At 31.2% G+C, this 22443-nt stretch overlaps 2 protein-coding genes across 2 annotated transcripts; one reads left to right on the top strand and one right to left on the bottom strand.

Annotated features, from left to right (window-relative positions):
- Positions 1 to 3949: 3949 nt before the first annotated feature.
- Positions 3950 to 7693, top strand: LOC119614322 (uncharacterized protein MAL8P1.12-like). Its single transcript, XM_037970463.1, has 3 exons — positions 3950 to 5612; positions 5691 to 5787; positions 7230 to 7693. Exons 1-3 carry the CDS (start codon positions 4101 to 4103, stop codon positions 7598 to 7600), a joined length of 1980 nt encoding a protein of 659 aa, XP_037826391.1. The 5' UTR covers positions 3950 to 4100; the 3' UTR covers positions 7601 to 7693.
- A 13197-nt stretch (positions 7694 to 20890) lies between these two features.
- LOC119614320 (muscle-specific protein 20-like) lies at positions 20891 to 22166 on the bottom strand. Its single transcript, XM_037970461.1, is given in 5 exon segments — positions 20891 to 21014; positions 21016 to 21161; positions 21224 to 21374; positions 21376 to 21561; positions 22029 to 22166. Coding segments are annotated over 5 exon segments (558 nt in total). The 5' UTR covers positions 22059 to 22166; the 3' UTR covers positions 20891 to 20969.
- Between the last annotated feature and the right edge of the window lie 277 nt (positions 22167 to 22443).

Genomic DNA, 22443 nt, shown 5'->3' with positions numbered 1-22443 from the left:
TGGAAGTTTTTTTTTATACCCTCCACCACCATCAGTGGTGATAGAGGGTATATATAAGTTTGTCGTTCCGTGTGTAACACCAAGAAATATTCATCTAAGACCCAACAAAGTATATATATTCTGGGTCCTTATGAAATTCTGAGTCGATTAAGCTATGTCCGTCTGTCCGTCTGTCCGTCTGTCCGTCTGTCCGTCTGTCCGTCTGTCCGTCTGTCCGTCTGTCCGTCTGTCTGTCTGTCTGTCTGTCTGTCTGTGTAAAACACGCTCACGTTAAAACTAAGCAAAGGAAATCAACAAAATTCACCCAAAATATTTATTATTATCCTAAGCAGTTTGGTATTGAAAATCAGCAAAATCGGTTTACAATGTAAAAAGTTATGAGTAAAAATTTCAGACAACCTCAAAAAAAATTACGTTTTTTTCATAATTCTTTTGAAGTTTTCTCAGAAACTACAAAAGATATTTCGATGAATTTTGTCACACATCATTTTTTCATAGCAGTGATCAATTATGTTGAAAATCTTTACAATCGATCCAATATTTCCCATAGCGCCCATACAAAGGTATATATTCCCGGAAATTAGTTTATCGTTTATAACTCCCTCAAATATATCGGTATCAATACAAAATTTTGTACATGTGAATATAATATGAACAGAAATCATACTGTCAACGTAGATCTCAGTCGGTCCACAATTGGCCATAGCTCCCATACAAGGTCCACTTCCGAAAATCACCTAAACGCACATATTTCATTGACGAATAAAGCTATTGTGATAAAATTCGAGTTAAATATGTTTTGTGTACATACAAATCATTCTACTAAATTTTTTACGGATCGGTCCATTATTGGTCATAGCTCCCATATAAGACCCACTTTCGAAAATCATTTAAAAGCTCATATTTCATTGTCATATAAAGCTATCTTGATGAAATTCAACACAAATATGTTTAGTCTAAATATAAACCACACTACGGAAGTTTTTCCGGATAGGTCCATAATTGGTCATAGCTCCCATACAAAGTCCACTTCCGAAAATCACTTAAACGCATATATTTCATTGAATTATAAAGCTATCTGGAGAAAATTCGACACAAATATGTTTTGTATACATTCAAACCATTCTACAAATTTTTTTACGGATCGGTCCATTATTGGTCATAGCTCCCATATAAGGCCCACTTCCGAAAATCATTTAAAAGCTCATATTTCATTGTCAAATAAAGCTATCTTGATAAAATTCGATACAAATACGTTTCGTCTAGATATGAATCACTCTACGAAATGTTTTCCGGATAGGCCCATAATTGGTCATAGCTCCCATGCAAAGTCCACTTCCGAAAATCACTTAAAAACACATATTTCATTGTCAAATAAAGCTATCGTGATAAAATTCGACATAAATATATTTTGTCTAAATATGGATTACTCTTTTAAATTTTTTCTGGATAGGCCCATAATTGGTCATAGCTCCCATATAAAGTCCACTTCCGAAAATCATTTAAACACATATATTTCTTTGAATTCTAAATCTATTGGGATAAAAATTCGACAAAAATACGTTTTGTGTACATTCAAATCATTTCACCAAATTTTTTACGGATTGGTCTACCATATAAGGCCCACTTCCGAAAATCACTTAAAAGCACATATTTCATTGTCAAATAAAGCTATCGTGATAAAATTCTACACAAATATGTTTTTTCTTTATATGAGTCACTCTACGAAATTTTTTCCGGATAGGCTCATAATTGGTCATAGTTCCCATATAAGGTCCACTTCCGAAAATCACTTAAACGAATATATTTCATTAAATTCTAAAGCTATAAGGATAAAATTCGACTTGAATATGTTTTGTGTACATACAAATCATTCTACCATTTTTCCCATGATCGGTTCACTATTGGTCATAGCTACCATATAACTCCCACTTCCGAAAATTACTTAAACGCACATGTTTCTTTAAATAATAATAAAGCTATCTGGATAAAGTACGACTTGAATATGTTTTGTGTTTTCTACCAAATTTTTTCCGGATTGTTCCATATATGGTAATAGCTCCTTCAAAAAAATCACTTAAACGCACATATTTCATTATCAAATAAAGATATCTTGATAAAATTCGACACAAATATGTTTTGTGTAAGGTCATAGCTCCTATACATATAAAGTCCACTTCCGAAAATCACCTAAACGCACATATTTCATTAAATAATAAATCTATTGTAGTAAAATTCGACTTGAATTTTTTTTGGCATATAAATCATTATACGAAATTTTTTCCTTATCGGTTGATAATTGGTCACAACTCCCATATAAGGACCATTTCCGAAAATTACTCAAATGCACATTAACAATCAAAGTTATCGGGATAAAATTCGACATAAATGTGTATTTTGTATATATAAATCATTCTACGGATTTTTTCTTCCGGATCGGTCCATAGGTTGTCTTAGCTCCCATATAAGGTATACTTCTGAAAATCACTTAATACCACTTAATTCGTAATTAAATGATTATATCCGGATAAAATTCAAAATGAGTATGTTCTGTGCACAGATAAATCATTATATTAAAATGTTTTCAAACTGGCCTATTAATATACATTTTTCTCGACCTAATTAAAATTAGTTTGACATATGCATAAATGTTAGTACCCTCAATAAGGAAACAAGGATTTTGCCAAGTTATCTAAAAATTAAATAGTTAAATGGGTTTCAATAAAAAGTAGCTTGCTGGTGGAGGGTATTTAAGATTCGGCATAGCCGAATATAGCACTCTAACTTGTTTGAATTCTAAAGAGCAGGGCGCTGGTAGGTAAGTCAAAAACTTTTTCCACATTTCGCGATTCCGGCAAAAGTTTTGTGATAAATTCTGATCAGTTGTGTTATATTAAAGGTAGAACATTCTACAAACCTTTATAAGGTATTTTGTGGATAAGATAGGATCAAGTGAAGGCCTTTTATTACGACCCAGCAAAAAAAATTTGAAGTTGTTAAAGAAGAAGGGATATTTTCATGATTTCTTTTGTACGTATTCTATTTAATGCGTTTTAAATACATGCCTAAATTCTAATAAATTTGTCATCAGTGAAGGCATGAAAAATGCACCCAAATTCACTCATGTAACTCCACTATAGGAATTGTAATATTTTACTATAATTTGGTATTCTCTTAGGAGATTTAACGAAAACGTGCATTTCATACAATAAATATCAAAAATTACATTAATTTTTTTATTAGATTTTTGTTTTTGTAGGTACCTACCTACCTAGTAATATTAAGTCCATTTTAACATTAATAAGAGAAGGAAAAAACCAAGACTGTTTAACGGATTTTAAAACACAATGGGTATTTTTCCTCTGCATGAATTTAAATCCAATAAAAATCAGTTAGTTATGTTTTATCTTATTTTATTTTTATCAATATCACACAAAAAAATTATTTAAATATTGATAATTAAATCGAAATACCATTATTAATGCATTTTTAAATAAATATAGTGCACCAATGAAAATTCGCTTGAGAATCATCGAATATTCATTGGTTATAAGAACTCATTTAAATGGCGAACTATTTTTCCAAATACGAACACATGCATGCCAATGACACGCTAATGTTAAAATCATGCATGTTTCCCCTAAATATGAACCAGTTCATTATCAGTTCAACCCATGCATTTACTACTTTTTTTGCACGTCTTTTTTTGCTGGGGACATTTGGCAGGGTCATCAAGACTTATCTTCAAAATCGCGGCCTGTATTTTGATAACAAAGTCGGACGGACATAGCTAAATCGACTTAGAGAATTATATAAGTCAATTGGTATATCTTAAGGTGGGACCTCACTTAAGTGGCGTAGGGCATAAAAATACTTTAACTTTCCTGCATTTAAGGGGTTAATAAACTACAATAAATTTACTTTTTGTTTCAGTATTATTTCCCAACTTCAAATGAAAGCAATAAAAATATATTAATTATAATTTTTTTATAATTTTATAACTTTTTTATAACTTTTTTTAATCGTGTTTTTATATCCCGAGTATTCTTTTTATAAACTACAATTTGGACTTAATCACTTTTAGCTCAAAATTATACAAAATGCCTTCAATAGAAAAGATCCGGGAAAATCGTTCAAACAAAACAAAGAAGTCTAAACCTGAAATTGCATTAACAAGATCAAATGTTGAAATAGAAACCAGTAAATCGAAAGCAAGAAAAGTTACAGTGGAGTCCAAAAAACGAAGTGATTTACCCAGAACATCAGACCTTAAATCCAGAACAAATTTAGAATTGTTGACAAGTGGCAGCAAATCCATTGAGAGACAAACGTTAGGGGTGCCCAAAAAGAATCAATTTACAAACAATGAGTTCTTGCAAAAAGTTATATCGGAAATTGACTCAAAAGGATCATCATCAGAATCCGAGGAATTCCCAGAAATTTTAGAGGAGGAAGTACCACAAGAATTTATCACTTTAGAGGGTACAGAAAAATTGCTACAATTTGAAACACTTTTCGTAGAAGATATATCGTCTGATGAAGAACTAGATCATTTGAAAGAAAATAAGTTCGAACAGGAGTTATTTGAAATATTCGAAAATGTACCCGAAATAGATGAAGTCTCACTGGCCCCTACAGAAGATTTGGTGATTAAATATCCAATAACTTTAGAAATCGACCAAACTATTTCGAAAGATACAGGAAAATTTGTTAATCCTTTAACAGGAACAAAATCCTCATCTTCTGCCAGCCTAAGTACACTAACTAAGGAGGATGAAGATCATAACAGTATAGAAGAAAGTGAATTAGAAGAAACCGAAAAGGAGGAAAGAATATCTCAGGACTATAAAAGTGATATTACGATTGTCGACCTAGTAGAAACTGCTGATGAATTTGATGATGTCCCCGCGGGAGCTAAAACTTATGATGATGAGGATTTGCTTAAAAATTTTTTTGAAAAAGGTCAAGAAATTGAAGTAAAGGATCTAGATGAATATCATGAAGCCAAAGTTGCCCTAATGCGTAAAGAACAGGAGCGTCTTATTCTACAACACACATCGGATTTTCTAAATAAATTAATAGATCATTGTGTGGCAAAAGCCGAATATATGGACTCTAATATAATATTAAGAAAAAATCTAGATAAAAGTAAATTATTGGATGAAATTAAAGCTAAATATGAGCTATTAGAAGTGGAAAGAAGAGTAATGCGATTTCTAAATCGTAAATGTGTAGAACATTTTAAACGTAAATGTTCCTTTCGCCTAATTACAGCTGACGATCCCAAAACTTATAGCAACGATAGTAAAAATTATTATAATGCTCTTGATAATCTAGATAAATTGTTAATTACAGAAGACAGAACCAAAAGTCTATGTTCAGCTCAAGTTCTGGAAACAAGAGAGCAATTTAAAGAGAAAAAGCAACAGACCCAAACGGAAGTAGATCAACTAGAAGAATTGATTAAGACAACATTTCAACGTGAAAATTTCGATAAGCTGAAGACTTCGTTGAGTAAACATTTAGATAAAATGTCTGTGATTCGAAAAGAAATTTCGGATGTTCGTTTTAGACTTTTGTTGAAACAACATGATGTTTCAGAACTCGGCCAGGTATGTACTTAGATCTGTTTATTGGCTGAGGTAGTTTATGTTGAAATAAGAGTGCTTACTTGTTGATGCTCTTTATAGCAAAGAAAAATATTGGAAAATCTGGGCAATGATTTGCACTTGACGCAATATGAAACTATGGAAACTGAAACGAATGTCTTAAGTAAAAAACTAGAGGGTGAGTGATATATAAGAATATAAAAAATATCTCAAATCGACACATTTTACAATATAATTACATTGCTTTCACATCGACTTCAGACATAAAGTCTGGCGGACTGGAGGTAGTGGGTTTGATTCGGCCCAGAGATACGCAGAGCGCACAATAGGCCTGATAGAGATCTAAGTGTAACTAACTAACTAACTAACTAACTAACTAACTAACTAACTAACTAACTAACTAACTACTAACTAACTAACTAACTAACTAACTAACTAACTAACTAACTAACAACTAACTAACTAATAACTAACTAACTAACTAACTAACTAACTAACTAACTAAACTAACTAACTACTAACTAACTAACTAACTAACTAACTAACTAACTAACTAACTAACTACTAACTACTACTACTACTAACTAACTAACTAACTAACTAACTAACTACACTAACTAACTAACTAACTAACTAACTACTAACTAACTAACTAACTAACTAACTAACTAACTAACTAACTAACTAACTAACTAACTAACTACTAACTAACTAACTAAACTACTACTAACTAACTAACTAACGAACTAACTAACTAACTACTACTAACTAACTAACTAACTAACTACTACTAACTAACCTAACTAACTAACTAACTAACTAACTAACTAACTAACTAACTAACTAACTAACTAACTAACTAACTAACTAACTAACTAACTAACTAACTAACTAACTAACTAACTACTAACTAACTAACTAACTAACTAACTAACTAACTAACTACTAACTAACTAACTAACTAACTAACTAACTAACTAACTAACTAACTAACTAACTAACTAACTACTAACTACTAACTAACTAACTAACTAACTAACTAACTAACTAACTAACTAACTAACTAACTAACTACTAACTAACTAACTAACTAACTACTAACTAACTAACTAACTAACTAACTAACTAACTAACTAACTAACTAACTAACTAACTAACTAACTAACTAACTACTAACTAACTAACTAACTAACTAACTAACTAACTAACTAACTAACTAACTAACTAACTAACTAACTAACTAACTAACTAACTAACTAACTAACTAACTAACTAACTAACTAACTAACTAACTAACTAACTAACTAACTAACTAACTAACTAACTAACTAACTAACTAACTAACTAACTAACTAACTAACTAACTACTAACTAACTAACTAACTAACTAACTAACTACTAACTAACTAACTAACTAACTAACTAACTAACTAACTAACTAACTAACTAACTAACTAACTAACTAACTACTACTAACTAACTAACTAACTAACTAACTAACTAACTAACTAACTAATTAACTGACTGACTGACTAACTATGCCAGAGTCCCTTATATTTGTCCCACTTATTAAATTATTTATCTCTATCTATCATTAATTCCCATTGTCCTTATTTTCAGAACGAAACTCCGCTCTTATAAGACTCCACAAACATTACAATTCCGATCTTCATACCATGGCCCATTTAAAGGAGAATCAAAAAATGCTACGACACATTGTAAGCGTAAAAAAGAAATATTTGAGAAAATTACTAATACAAAAGAACACCTGTCGAACATTTATCTCGGAACTTAAACTTAAACGACAGAAAATAAGATCCGATATACGTAATGTTAGCTATCAAAGTGGACTACTCGATAAGCCTATTTTAATGAGAGACTATGATGAAACCGAAGAGAAGGCAAACAAATTACGTCAAACTATTGAGGATTTAAAAAATACTATTGAAGCATTAACCACTAAAATCGGTGTATTAGAGAAAAAAGTATAAAAAAACGTTGATTTTACCGTAGGAACTTATAATTTAACAATTAGGTTTTATAAGTGATAAAATTTGTAAATTATTTGCATAAAAAATAAATCTGAAAAGTATTTTCTAAAAAAAATCTTTAAGCATTTTATTCACAGAGTGACTAATAACAACGCCTCCATATTACCGTTAATAAAAAATTAGGAAAAGAATACATTTAATAAATAACAATTTATATGTATTTATGACATTCTTAAAACACACCTGTAATTTCAAGGTAAATTTTTTTCTTTATACAAAATTTTAAATATTTTAAAAATAATTAAATTTTCTTTCGTAAAGTGAAAATAAAACATATAAATTCTGTCAAATTGCCAAAATTTCTTAATGGATTATTAAAAGTTATTAATTATTCAATTAAAATTTATTTTTTTTTTTTTTCATACAAAGAACTTATTTTATAAATAGAAAACGAATAAAATTTTATTTCTTAAATACATGTAATTAAAGTTATAAAGAAATATTTATTTATATAGATTTATATCGCTGTGTACTGGGGCTTTCAACAAAAACTTATTTGTTCAGCAGTGGTATATTCATAAATTATGACAGTTTGAAATTTTCTTTTGCAACGCCAAAGACAAGGCAGAAATGGGCTGGATTCAGACTTTACAAGTCCGCCATAGACCATACTCAGATCTAACAGCCAACTTATGAAGCGAACTGCAGCGGCGGAATCATCAGGCTTAAAAAATAATGAAATTATGCACTAATATAGCCTCACGAGGTTTAGCGAGGTGCAAGTGAAATAGAAAATGTCAGCTATCTAGGGATCATTATACCCTTCAAGGGAGAATCAAGGGAAGATATCGATAATCCGAACTACTACAATTTTGGAAAACACCCTCTCTATTTTTGCGTACAAATATTACAATAATGTGATACTTGGAACGCTGATACTTGTAGCATACGGAATCGATGCTTTGGCATCGACGATCTGCCGTAGAACTGAAATTTCACATGTTTGGAACTGATATGTTTTTGAGTTGATTGGCAGTTTTAGGTGATCGTGGGCGGAATGGAGGCCAGTGGGTAGCCCCACAAATTGATCATCTCGGGTATATCGAGTTACTATATGAGGCTAGGGTCAAATATGAACCAATCCTAACAAAATTTGGTGGAGGGATTGTTGTTGACATAAAAAATAGTTATGTGGAATTTCATCGAAATTCATGTGTTTAGAACAGAATTACGAAGTTCAAGCAGTTTCAGAGAATAGATTTGTATGGAGGCTAGTTTCAAATAGGGGCCAATTATTACGAAATTTTTGTAGGGATATTAGAACATTTGGCATAAACCAAATTGACCCAAAGCTCAATTTAGTGGGTCCGGTTATATGGGGGCTACGACAAATAATGGACCAATATCAAAATCAATAGGGTTCGTCCTAGGGACAAAATTAAATTTCATCAAATTATCTTTAAAATTCCGACATGTAGTTTGATAGCAAATCGACTCAGAAAATGATTCTGAAAGGATTTTGAAAAGGAAAATTATCTTTGCTGTGTCTAGTTTTATTCCATTGGATCTAAAACTACCTGGTGATAAGTTTTTACTCAATCGGGTAATGAAAAGTCGTGGAAAAATTTTATTAATTATTACATAATAAAGGTTTTTTAGTCTTTGAAAAGTAAGTGGTTGTGTAAGTACTATTCATCACCGAGTTTTTGCTGGGTATAGTACTTAATCAACAAAATCGGTTTTACTAGATTCGTGCTTTTATACCAAGTGCATAAAAAAAAAACATGTAAGAAAGTATAGTCGGGCGTGGCCGACCATATGATACCCTACACCAGTTATGAATATTAAATGTGATTTATTTTTCATAATAAAGCATTTATCTTCAATATTCCCTTGTTCCGATACATTTAAGCAATTTACGGATGAAAAACTAATTTTCTGAAAGAGGCTTTATATGGGGGCTAGGGGCAAATATGGACCAAGCCCGATAAAATTTTGTGAATATATTTATTTTTACATAATATTTTATTGTGCTGAATTTCATCGCGATATTTGTGTTTATAAGTTAATTTGGGACATTCAAGTAATTTTCTGAAGGGGACTTTGTATGGGAGCTAGGGTCAAATGTGGCCCGATCTTTACGAAATTTGGCAGGGTCATCAAGACTTCTATAAAACTTAGTTATGCCGTATTTTATCGGTATATCTGTATATTTAACATAATTATGAGCTCAGAAGCCCTTTTCGGGGGGTGCTGTTCTATGGGGGCTAGGTGAAATAATGGACCGAATTTAACCATTTTCATTTCCTTAGGTCAAAAAAAAACGTGCGTGCCAAATTTCGTTCAATTATCTTGAAAATTGCGACCTGTACCTTGCGCACAAGGTTTACATGGACAGCCACCCAGACGGACGGACGGACGGACGGACATAGCTTAATCGATTTAGAAAACGATTCTAAGCCGATTGGTATACTTTAAGGTGGGTCTAGGACGAATATTTTTGTATGTTACAAAGATCAGCACAAATCCAATATACCCTCCCCACTAAAGTGGTGTAGGGTATAATTATACTTTAGTTAGCGAGTCCCATTTAATAGAAAATTTCAATTGGAAATACAAATTTTATAATAAAATTTTTTATCGTTTTATAAAAATAAAACGATTCATCGTGACCTAAGACCTTTAATAATCTTCTTATTTCAATTTCTGTTAACCATATTATTAAACAAGTTAGAGTGCTAAATTCGACTATGCTGCATTTTATTAAAACCCATATAACTATATAATTTTTAGATAACTCGGCATTAGTTTTGTACATAGGTACATAGGTCGAAAAAACATTATTTTAAGTGATTTTTGGATATGGACTTTTTTAACGATGTTGTTGGCCTTATATGGGAGGTACGACCTATAACGAATCAATTGCAAAACATTGCTCATGTCGAACTATATCCGGATATAAACATTTAATAATGAATTATGTGGTATTAAGTGATTTTCAGAAGTAAACCTTATATGAGAGCTATGACTATTTATGGACCGACTGATTTATATATACACGAAATATATTCAAGATGAATTTTATCCCGATAACTTTTATTGTCAATGAAATTGTGCATTTAATTTATTTTCGGAAATGATCCTTATATGGGAGTTGTGACCAATTATGGAGCGATCTGGGAAAAATTTCGCATAAATATTTATCTATATATGCAAAACATATTGACGTTGAATTTTACCCCGATAGCTTTATGAGTTAATAGAATATATACGTTTAAATGATTTTCGGAAGTTGACCTTATATGGGAGCTATGACCAAATACGGGCCTATCCGGAAAGAACAACGAATATTTTTGGTGAATTTGGTTTATTCTTTTATTTTAGGCAGACAGACAGAAAGACCTAAATCGACTAAGAATTTGATAAGGACCCGTAATATATATACTTTGTTGGGTCTCAGATGAATATTTCTTGGTGTTACACACGGAATAACAAACATATACATATGTTACCACTAATGGTGGTGGAGGTATAAAAATTAAATATTAAACATATTCATTTACTTAAATATGTATTTATTTTAATTGTTTCATTATTTATTCGCATTAATTATATATTTAATCAATATTAACATACTGAGTGGAAAATTAAAATTTTATTCATTTCCTCATTCAATTATGCTTCTTTTCAACCATAATCGAAAGAAATTAAGGGTATATTGATTTTGTTATACCGTTTGTAATATAGAGGGAAAAAACAGGTAGAAAAGTACCGAAATTGATATAATCCCTTGTCAAAAGTTAGCCCAACATATTTGTTAACATTTAGATAACGGATGTGTTTAAAATTTAAATAACATGCTGTTATCATTTTGACAACCACCGTTGTAATTTTGACAATACATCGTTGTCTTTGCAACAACGCATTGTTGTAATTTTTATTACGCTTTGTGTCATTTCAACAGCGCATCGTTGTGAATTCGACAACGCAACTTTCTGTTTGACAACATAGCATTGTCATAACACATCGTTTTCACTCCGAAAAGATACCTCAAGTGTGTATAATTTTAAAACGTCTTTTTTCTGTTAATATGTATATAATATTGCTAGCACAATAGGGCTCAAACTAAAGCAGCTAAAAGGCTTTATTTGGTATGGAAATTAGGCAATTGCGATCCACGTTTTCGCCTAGTTTTGTCCTCCTGGAAGATAGTTTAAAGATTTCTATCTGAAAATAATTTAAACATACACAGAGGGGGAAAAAATATACACGCCTGGTACCAAATTGACACCAAATTTTGTCAATAACATCATTTGTCAAGTTTATACATACATACAACAACAACATGTAATGTTGACCACGCAACATTGTCAAGATTGCAACAATTCGTTGTCGCAATCTAATTTTTATGAACATCCGTTGTCTAAAATTTAGGTTGCGACAACGAATTGTTGCAATGTTGACAACATTGCGTGGTCAACATTACATGTTGCTGTTGTATATATGTATGTATATACTTGATACCACCTGATTTGCGACTCATAATGGATACCACCTGATTTGTGACTCAAGTCTCCTTTTTCCGATAATTCATGTTCATATTAATATATACGCAGAAACGATACATGTTATGATAGTGGGCACATAAAACGTACTATAGCTGAATATTACCTTCTCATTGCTTTAAATCAATGTTTATTTGAATGTAAAATTATTAAAACAACTTTTTTTCTTTATTCAGAAAAAGTCACGAATTATGTAATAAAAATGCACTAAAATGTGAATAAAATACGTGATTTTATTTATGTTTTCCTTATAATTTTATTTTTAATTTGTTTAGATTTATTTGTTTATCTGTCACAAATCATTTTTTTTTCCTCCAAGAGTTAATAAACATTCATTCGACCCACCCACGTACTTCATACTTTTAGTATGAAAGTTTTTGCATAAAAAAAGAAAATTAAAATATTTTATTTAAACTTGACACTGAAATTGTTTAGTTTATTAGAGAAAATAAAATATTTTGGAATATTTTGCTAATGGGGTTGTTCCATATTCAAATACATACTTCAGATTGGAAAGAGTATGATGAGTTTGTGGTGATGTTTGAAACATTTGTAAAGAAACTAGTTCTTAATCCATTGTCTATTCGTCTGTTTATATGCATACAAAAACATGGTAATAACTTGCACTTATCCAACAACTTACTTTTCAATGAATACTACATACCGTCTGTATTACTTAGTAGTAGTTTAGTAATGACATACACATAACTTTGTATATAAGTTCTTACTTATCAGCCTTAACATTTTGTTTTCGAATAGTCGGCTATTTTGAATTTTGAACCAACAAAACTACTTACTTAACTCCTTATTAGCAAGCGATCGTGGTAAGTTGTTATTTAACTACCTATTTGTAAGCGAACGTATAATGTAACGAAATGTTTAATTTAAGTACAAATTTTAGCTTTTGTTTTGAATACAAGGATTGTCCGATATCGCTAAATCATCTCAGAAAGTGATAATAATATCATCCAACCTATTATAGTGGTGTAGGGTATAATGAAAATTTATTAAAGCAAACCTTAAGATCATTTTTCCCACAAATGCACTGGTCTTCAAAATGGACACTTTAACGTTGGTTGGTCAAATTCAAAATGAACTGCCATACTCACCATTAAACTTTAAATTATTCAAAAGATTAAAAATATAGATGAACATCTGCTAGGGAAAACAACCAAAAATATCTATACTAAACGTCAGACAAATAGTCAATTAGACGCAAATTAATCCTCTAGTCATAATAAGACAAACATTTTAATAATAGTTTATTTTTGTTTATTTGTGGAAAACTACACTAAGGCCAAGGCATAAAAATAGTAAACCTAAACATTTGTATTCACATTCGTATGGGATATACATGGGCTATACATACATACATATAGTTGAGTGCGTAAAAAAGTTTATTTATCTAGACAGCAATTTTTCTTCTTTTTTGTCTGTTTTGAACATAAAACAAATGTTTAATTTTGTTCCTATTGTTGTTATTCCACTATGGTCAACTACTATTTTCATAGAATATTCTATTTGAATAAATGAAAGTATTAGTCATTTCATGTTCGTACAAAATAAACATAACGAAAATTTGCAAAAAAAAAAAAAAAAACATAATAGCATAAATAAAAACATAAACTTTTGATTATTTATTCATACTTATTTGGCAAATAAAACAACTTTTTACAACGTTTATTTTTAAAAGTTGTAAAAGTTTTGTTTTCTTTAGGCCAACTGGACTCTTATAGGTTCATTACTCAGTATGTAACACTATTTAGTATTATATTTTCTTTCCAATATGAATACAATTATTATGGGAATTAATGCGCTTTTCTTCATCGACTTTTTTTTATTGATTCTGATGTATCGCAATAAAACAAATGTCCTACGGCCAAAATTATGAAGCGATCATCATAAAAATTAACAAATTTTGCTTTCTATAAAAGTTGCTAATATCGAATTTCATAGGCATACTGGTATTTTAGGACAGTTTGAGTTTTATGTGACGATATGTATGTACCACTAGTACAGATAAACTTATGATTCATACTACATAATCCAATTGCTTTATATTTCTCCAACAGAAAAAATCATAATTTAATTTGATTTATTAAATTAGTTTTCTTTGTTCTTTTATTACAACGAAAAAAGTTTTTTTACTTAAATTATTTTCATAAAGTATCAAATAATCTGAGTGTAATGAATTAACTTTTTTTAAATGAGCAGAAATTTTCGACAAACTTTAACATGTCCTGATCAAAGGACAGACAGTATTTCTCACATAGATAGATAGATAGATAGATAGATAGATAGATAGATAGATAGATAGATAGATAGATAGATAGATAGATAGATAGATAGATAGATAGATAGATAGATAGATAGATAGATAGATAGATAGATAGATAGATAGATAGATAGATAGATATAGATAGATAGATAGATAGATAGATAGATAGATAGATAGATAGATAGATAGATAGATAGATAGATAGATAGATAGATAGATAGATAGATAGATAGATAGATAGATAGATAGATAGATAGATAGATAGATAGATAGATAGATAGATAGATAGATAGATAGATAGATAGATAGATAGATAGATAGATAGATAGATAGATAGATAGATAGATAGATAGATAGATAGATAGATAGATAGATAGATAGATAGATAGATAGATAGATAGATAGATAGATAGATAGATAGATAGATAGATAGATAGATAGATAGATAGATAGATAGATAGATAGATAGATAGAGATAGATAGATAGATAGATAGATAGATAGATAGATAGATAGATAGATAGATAGATAGATAGATAGATAGATAGATAGATAGATAGATAGATAGATAGATAGATAGATAGATAGATAGATAGATAGATAGATAGATAGATAGATAGATAGATAGATAGATAGATAGATAGATAGATAGATAGATAGATAGATAGATGATAGATAGATAGATAGATAGATAGATAGATAGATAGATAGATAGATAGATAGATAGATAGATAGATAGATAGATAGATAGATAGATAGAGATAGATAGATAGATAGATAGATAGATAGATAGATAGATAGATAGATCAATACCAAACAAACTAAAAAAGTTATTGAGCTTTTTTTCTTATCAAATGCATGTGATACTTGTCTTTTATTTTGATCTATACAAAAAAAAAAAAAACATTCGCACACCGAAAATATTAGACGTTTTTCAAATTATGAACGACTTTAATATGGTGCATATTTGCTAGTAATCGGTTAAAACCCCTAATTTTGGACCATGTCAGTTTTGTAGCAATATATGTTTGTATGAAAACTTTTGTTGGTCAACTACCGTTTTAACTCCTAAACAACCATAAAGCATATGGGTCGTATGAAAAATATATTTTAATGCTTTCGTTAAATATAATCATACGCCACCAAATACATTTGCATATTGGGCGTATGAAAAATATATTTTAATGCTTTAATTAAATATAATCATACGCTACCAAGTAAATTTGATAGATATGAAACGGTTTTTTGACATTTTACCGTGACTTTTCCTAGTATTAAATCAATATTGTCAAACTAAATACTGCCAAAGATTATAAAGATTAGATTTTAATTAATTAAATTAAAATTGATTAAAAATGTAAAAAAATGCATTTAATATAAAACATTTTTTATTAAAATTGAATTTTTTCAAAAATTATTTTAATTTATTAAGTGCAAATAAGCCCATTAAATAATTGTTTGTTGTTGTTAAAATAAAATTCAAATTATAAATCAATACATTTTATTTCAAATTGGATATTGCAAATGTCGGTAAGTGGAATATCAAGCAATTAATTTAAATTGGCGCATGGCAAATATTTCAAATACATCTGCATACATATGTACGAACATAAGTGTAAATGAATATTGAACAGCAAAACAGACGGACGGACGGACCAGACGGAGGAACAAATACAATTTTAAGAAAAAAAATACATTTTGATACAATTTTCTTTCTTTAGAATTTCCAAATTAATTATTCACACATCAAAACGAAAAAGCGGCACACAGATAAACAAATAAACATACACACACTTATCTAAATATGTTTGTGTAAAAAAACAGAAATACAAATACAAGATTTTGTTTATAGAATTTAAAAATGTAACATTGACTGAATGTTTATGGCCCAAAATTTAAACTGAACAGCAAATAATTTTAAATTTTTTCTGTTTGTTTTTCACAGCCTCGACACGCTTTGTATATCAGTAAAAGTCTTTAATAATAAACAAAATTAAGTTGAATTTTTTTTTTATTTTTTAAAATTTTGTTAATTTGAAAAAATATGAATTTGAAATAAGTTTGAGAAAAGCAAAAAAAAAAACAAGTTGTTTTGTAAAAAAAAAAAAACTTTTCTAGAATTATTAAGATAAAAATGATTTTGTTATAAAAATGAGTGGGTTGAAGTAGATTTTTAATTTATGACTTTCGGCTTATTAAAATAAATATCTAATCATATATTAAACATTGTGTTTTTATTTAATGTTGTTTAATCAAAGGAGGCAAATGAATTTATTTATGTATAAAAAATGGTATGAAATTAATTTTCTTAATTAAAAACTTAAGAGTAAATTACGGATTCTAATACTTCCTTTATTTGCCTTAAGCAAAATATTATTAATATTCAATTAAATCTAGCGTAAATAACATTAACCTTGATCTTCTTCGGAATGTGTTACAGTGTGAAGGCAAACAATTTATATGACCTTTTCACTAATATTCAGTCAAGAACGTACAAAATTTTCATCACTGCGGGATAAAGAAGACACAAAATTTAAAATATTTGAATTCATTTAAATTTTTGTTTATCATAAATTCTTTCCATCCAGATGGAAACAATTTTGATGCCATCATTAATTAAGGTCTTCAGAAAATGAATTTCAACTACCACACAGACAGACGTTGCTCAATCGACTGCGCTTTCTATAAGGATACAAAGGATTCCGCTAGACTCAGCAAAATTCTATTTAAAAATCAATCAAATCCATCCTATATTAAAAAGAAGGACAACTCTTGGTCGGAATCATCAGCAGAATCTCTTGATATTCTACTCAATACCCATTTCCCTACAAAGAAGTTGTTATGAAAATTGTAAACGTAAACGGGTCTCAATCGAAATAAGCAGCAATATCATTTCCATGCCCAAAATGTCATGGTCGATAGACAGCTTCTCTCCGTTTAAGTCAACAGAACCGGATGATATTTTGCCAAAGATTCTACAAATTGCAAAAGAGTGAATCATCCCCTGGCTTCATTGAATAATCATGCTCTGCCTCTCTCTTATCCACGCTCTGGTCATTTGGCGAAAGATTTTTATTTCCTGGAAAAAGAAGTCATGAAAATTCGAAAGACTTCCGACCAATTAGTCTTTCATCTTTTCAACTCAAGACTCCTTGATTCACATATATATTACTGCTCACTGCGGCTCACTGCGGATGTCAATGTTTCAATACGCCTACCTTAAAGGGAAATTCAACCCACCCCCCTTTTAAAACCGAAATTTTTTCATACAAAATATAAAAATGAGGAAAAATTAAAAAAGTATATAAGTAAAAAACTAAATTTCCCCCCAAACGCTTGAGCTGGGTCCCTGCCTGATCTACAAAGACAGCTCTACATGTGGTTGTCCGAGTTATACAAAGGTGACTCGAATTTAAATAATATATTATGGAAGACTTCTTAGACATAAAAGGTGCCTTCTATAATGCAATTCAACAAGCTCTCACCAACATGGATATCGAGGAATATGTCAGCAAACGGTTAGTAACAATGTTGAAATGTACCACAGGGTAACGTGATCTCTTCACTATTTTGGCACATTGTAGTTGACACAATTATTATTGAACTGGATAATAGAAGGATAAAATATGTTGCTTACGTGAAAGATGTTGCGATACTAGTACCCGGAATGTTTCCCGACATGACTAATGATGTAATGCTCTGGTGCTACTCAATGACTGGGATACAGACAGTCAAATTCCGCGATTAAAGAATTGTGAAAATCCCTTATCAAACTGTCATCGAAACTAAACGTCTAATACTGAGTCAGAAAAGCAACGGACGCCTGCTACACCTATCCCAAGATGTTTGGGATAAAATGAGGACATAGTACCAACATTGTTAAATATGTAGATATAGTACTTCCTGCACATACATATCGATCTCTTATATGGCGGACAATGTTCAGAGATCAGCATCCGTTGGAATAACAGGAGCTCTAAGAACTAGTCCCTCAAAAGCTTTGAAAAATATATAGTACATTCTACCTATAGACCTTCATATAATGGCAATCTCTGCGTTCACAACAGCGGGGCTTAACTCATCTTGATCTTGGAAATCAAAAAAGTATGGACATGGTAGTATTCTAAATCTACTGCCCCCAATCTAGAGCCAGCCATTCGACTACACTACCCTTTGATACAGTTTTCAAAGTAAGAATTCCTTTCTTCTACCTTCTGAATATACCACCAGGATTTATACAAATGTTTCAAAAATTATTTGTGTTTGGGTGCCTTTTATGAAAAAGCTGGGATAAATTGCTCCTAACTAATATGGGTCCTTGCACATAGGAATATTAGAGCAATGAACAAACAAATGAGCTAGCCAGAAAGGGATCTGTTCAGGATGTCTCTAACGCCGCTGGGTTCTATCAAAAGTAATATCCTCAGGTTCGAAAGGCTGAAAATAGATAGATTAATCTGGACACATATGTATATAAAGGGGCTATGTGTCCTCTTTCAATGAGAAACGCAATAGGTAGCTTATTACCCAAAATGGATGCGATCTCTCCAGGCTGCTGCTTCAATGAATATTGTCGCAGTTGCAAAGACCGGGAAAAGGAATTAACGGTCTTCGAACGCTGCCAAGAGAAATGTATACCTTGGCAACTACTTCTTATCCTACCTTGGTGAGCTTTCTGAGTCAAAGATATATAACTTCCTGAGATTTCTCACTGTTACTATATATAATACTACAACTGAGTGGAGTGGTTCTGTTAAACTTTCTAAAGAAAGTATTCCAAAGTTTCACGCCTTCTTAATTGTTCATTCGGAAAAGTTTTTTTGTTCTCCTCGTTAGGGTCACCCCACCGTTTTATTATTTCAAGTACCGTATATGATTATTGCGCTCTCCTTGGGTCGAACGGTTGATAGCAACAACATTCGATCTTCAATTGCCAATTATCCCCGAGTGGAATGATACCCAGTCCTTCGTCCAGTTGGTTAAGAGTATTGCTAAAGTTTTCACTGGTGGTAGTTTCAGGTTACGTCCAGTGAAGAAGCTATGTATTTCTCTGAGATAACCATTCACTCGATCGCATAGCTCATCAACGTTTTGGCCCGTTGCCATTATGGTGCAGTTGTGCGCATATGATATAATTTCCACACCCTGTGGAGGTGTGGGGAGTTTAGAGAGGTAGAAGTTAAACATTAGGGGAGATAGGACACTGCCCTGTGGTACTCCTTGTTTAACTATATGGGTTTTGATGGCTAGTCTCTAATCTCAACGAACGACTGACGACCATGCAGATAATTCACAATACATCTCTTCAAACTGTTGAGCATGGTGGACTGCAAGATATCCTGGATGAGTGTGGTATGGCTGACTGTATCGAAGGTTTTCAATAAGTCCAGCGTCACACTGAGTGGTTATGGCGGTTAATGCTGAGGTGGTGCTGTGCATCATACGCCTCAAGAGCCTTAGCGACTGGTGATAGGATGGAAATCGGCCTGTAGGATTGACCCTCTGTCGCGTTCTTCCATGGTTTTAGTATCGGGATGACTCTATCCTTTTTCTAAGCATTGGGTAATATCAGGCTGCTCGTAGACAGGTTAAAAACCATTGTCAAGCATCAGCATGAAAATGTCATCAGGGTCAATCGCCATAGATGGTTTGGCAGCGTTGATGGCCTTTGCAACTTCGGAAGGGGTGTCGGTAAATATCCTAACCTTTGGTGGTACCATATTTATTCCAACACTGTTTTTACATGCCGTTATAGCTCAGACTTCTGACTGGAAGCTAGTGTTGTAAGTAAACGTTAGTGTATTTAAATTTCTATGTTTCTAATGTAGATCTCCAGGTCCTTATTGTCTTCCAATTTAGAGCTATCGGTATAGTAAAGGATTCCTGCTGGTATTTGCTCTAATGTTCCGCTTTACCATGATATGCTTTCTGATATCAGAGCTTAAGCTCCCTACAAGTTCTCTGTCTGCCATGCGATCGGGAACGTTTGATATGAATGTTCATTAACATTTCGAGAGTCTTGGTTGCCGAAGTGCTCATGAAACTTGTAGTGGTTTCTTTCCAAAGATGTCCGGATTAATCGCGCTTTTATGAAGCCATGCGTTCTTTCTTTTTAAAATCTGTAATTTCAAAATCATTTTACTCAATTCCAAATTAAGTATTTTAAATAAAACCCATTTAATTTAAGTGATCAGTTCATTTTTTTATTATTTGAAACGCGTTTCTTTATTTTTTTCTATTATTTTAACTAATTTTACATTTCTTTTTAAATATAAAATTAACTTAAACATAAACTTATGTTTACTTTATATAAATACAAAAAACTTTTTTTTTACTCTTTTAATTTAAAAAAAATACAATTTCCTTCTAATAAATTTTGTATAGAAAAGAAAAATGTATTGGTGTTGTTGTTGTGAGAGTGAGTGTTTTGTGTGTATATGTTTTTTTAAAAGGAATTTTTAACTTAAACTAAAACCGTACAAAATTTTGAGTGAGGGGTGGGTGGGATTTGAAGGATCTGAAGGCATTTACTTGCCGAGCAAGATTTTACGGCCAGCACCGATGTTTTGACCCAGATTGGGTGGCACCCTTGTTGGTACCGGCTTGCAAGCCAATAACGGTTTGACCAGCCTTCAATTGTTCTTCGGTGAATTCACGTTTGCATTCATCAGCAGGCTTGGGGCCCAAGAAGGGACCTTGGAATTCAGGGTGTTGTAGCACTGTTAAATAAAATAATAGAAAATATTATTAACGTATTTTAGAGGAAGAAGCGTAGTATAACTTACAGCACGACCCAAAGCAAAGATGGTGTTGGTTACTTGGGCAATATCTTTCTTTTCCCACAACTCAACAGTTTGGAATACATCAAGATCGGGTACACCGTAAGCCTTCAAGGCCTTTTGGAAGTTGTTGATGTTTTCCATCATCTTGAATTTGACCGCCAGAGGTGTTGATCTTGGGCACAGCATTGGGGGACAAAGTGTTGATCAATTTGCACAAAACTTGACCGTCCTTAAGATGTTCCTCGTATTCAACACCAGCGGGGAATTTCTCACCCAAAATGGCTTCCATCCATTCTTGGGCTTCTTTGTCCATCTGGGGGTTACGCTTGCCAGCGATCTAAGAAGAGTAGTAGAGTGTTAAACAAATTTTAGTTTTAAGTACAAAATATTAAAATATTTTTAGAATTTTTTTTAATTTTTTCACATTTTTTTTATAAATTTTTTAAAAAATTCTAAATTTGTTTAGTTTTTTTTTTTCATAAAATTTTATATAAATATTTTCTTTATAATTAAACTTAATTTACTTCTGTTTATAAATTTTACGATTTCTTTGAACAATTTCAATTTTTCACATTTTTCTAAAATTATTTGAAAAATATTGTTATATTTTTATTACAACAAATTCAAGGTTAAATTAGAAATTTCGAACTGTTTCATTTTTCAAATATTTTGTACACTTTTTTCATAATTTTGTTAATTTTTAGGATTTAAATTTTTAAAAATTTTTCAATATTCCAAATTTTTTCTTTGTTCACTTAAAATTCACTTAAAAATGTTCCTTTTTTTCACTGTTTCCATATTCACCTTAGCCTTAATAGCACGTTCGAGAGACATGTTGTGTTTTGTTTTGTGTTTTTTGGAAAAGTTGCTTTGCTAAAAATCCAAAGTAGACTGATACTGATCCTCGCCGATGCTAGAGTTTATAAACACCTTGATTTTCAATTCACAATAAACGTTATTAACGTTATTTTTCCGCGGCACCCACACACTCTCGCTAAATATACGAATGAACAAAAAAAACACTCAATTCCCATTAGCTCTCACGCTCTCCGAAAAGTTCACTACAAGTCCATAAGCCCAACCACAAACTCATTTTAACGGAAAATTTTCTTAACAATAATTTCCAAAAATATCTATCACACAACTCACTCACTCAAGAGTATAAATTTAGCTACACGCCCACGCATTTTTAAATGCTATTAGTAAAATTGTTCAAAAA

Source organism: Lucilia sericata, unplaced genomic scaffold, assembly GCF_015586225.1.
Source record: "Lucilia sericata isolate MDLA Ls3-8-SP2 unplaced genomic scaffold, ASM1558622v1 Contig002790F_arrow, whole genome shotgun sequence".
In the NCBI taxonomy this organism is placed as follows: Eukaryota; Metazoa; Arthropoda; class Insecta; order Diptera; family Calliphoridae; genus Lucilia; species Lucilia sericata.
The sequence above is the reverse complement of the archived record's forward strand: the minus strand, read 5'-3'. Positions and strand labels throughout refer to the sequence as shown.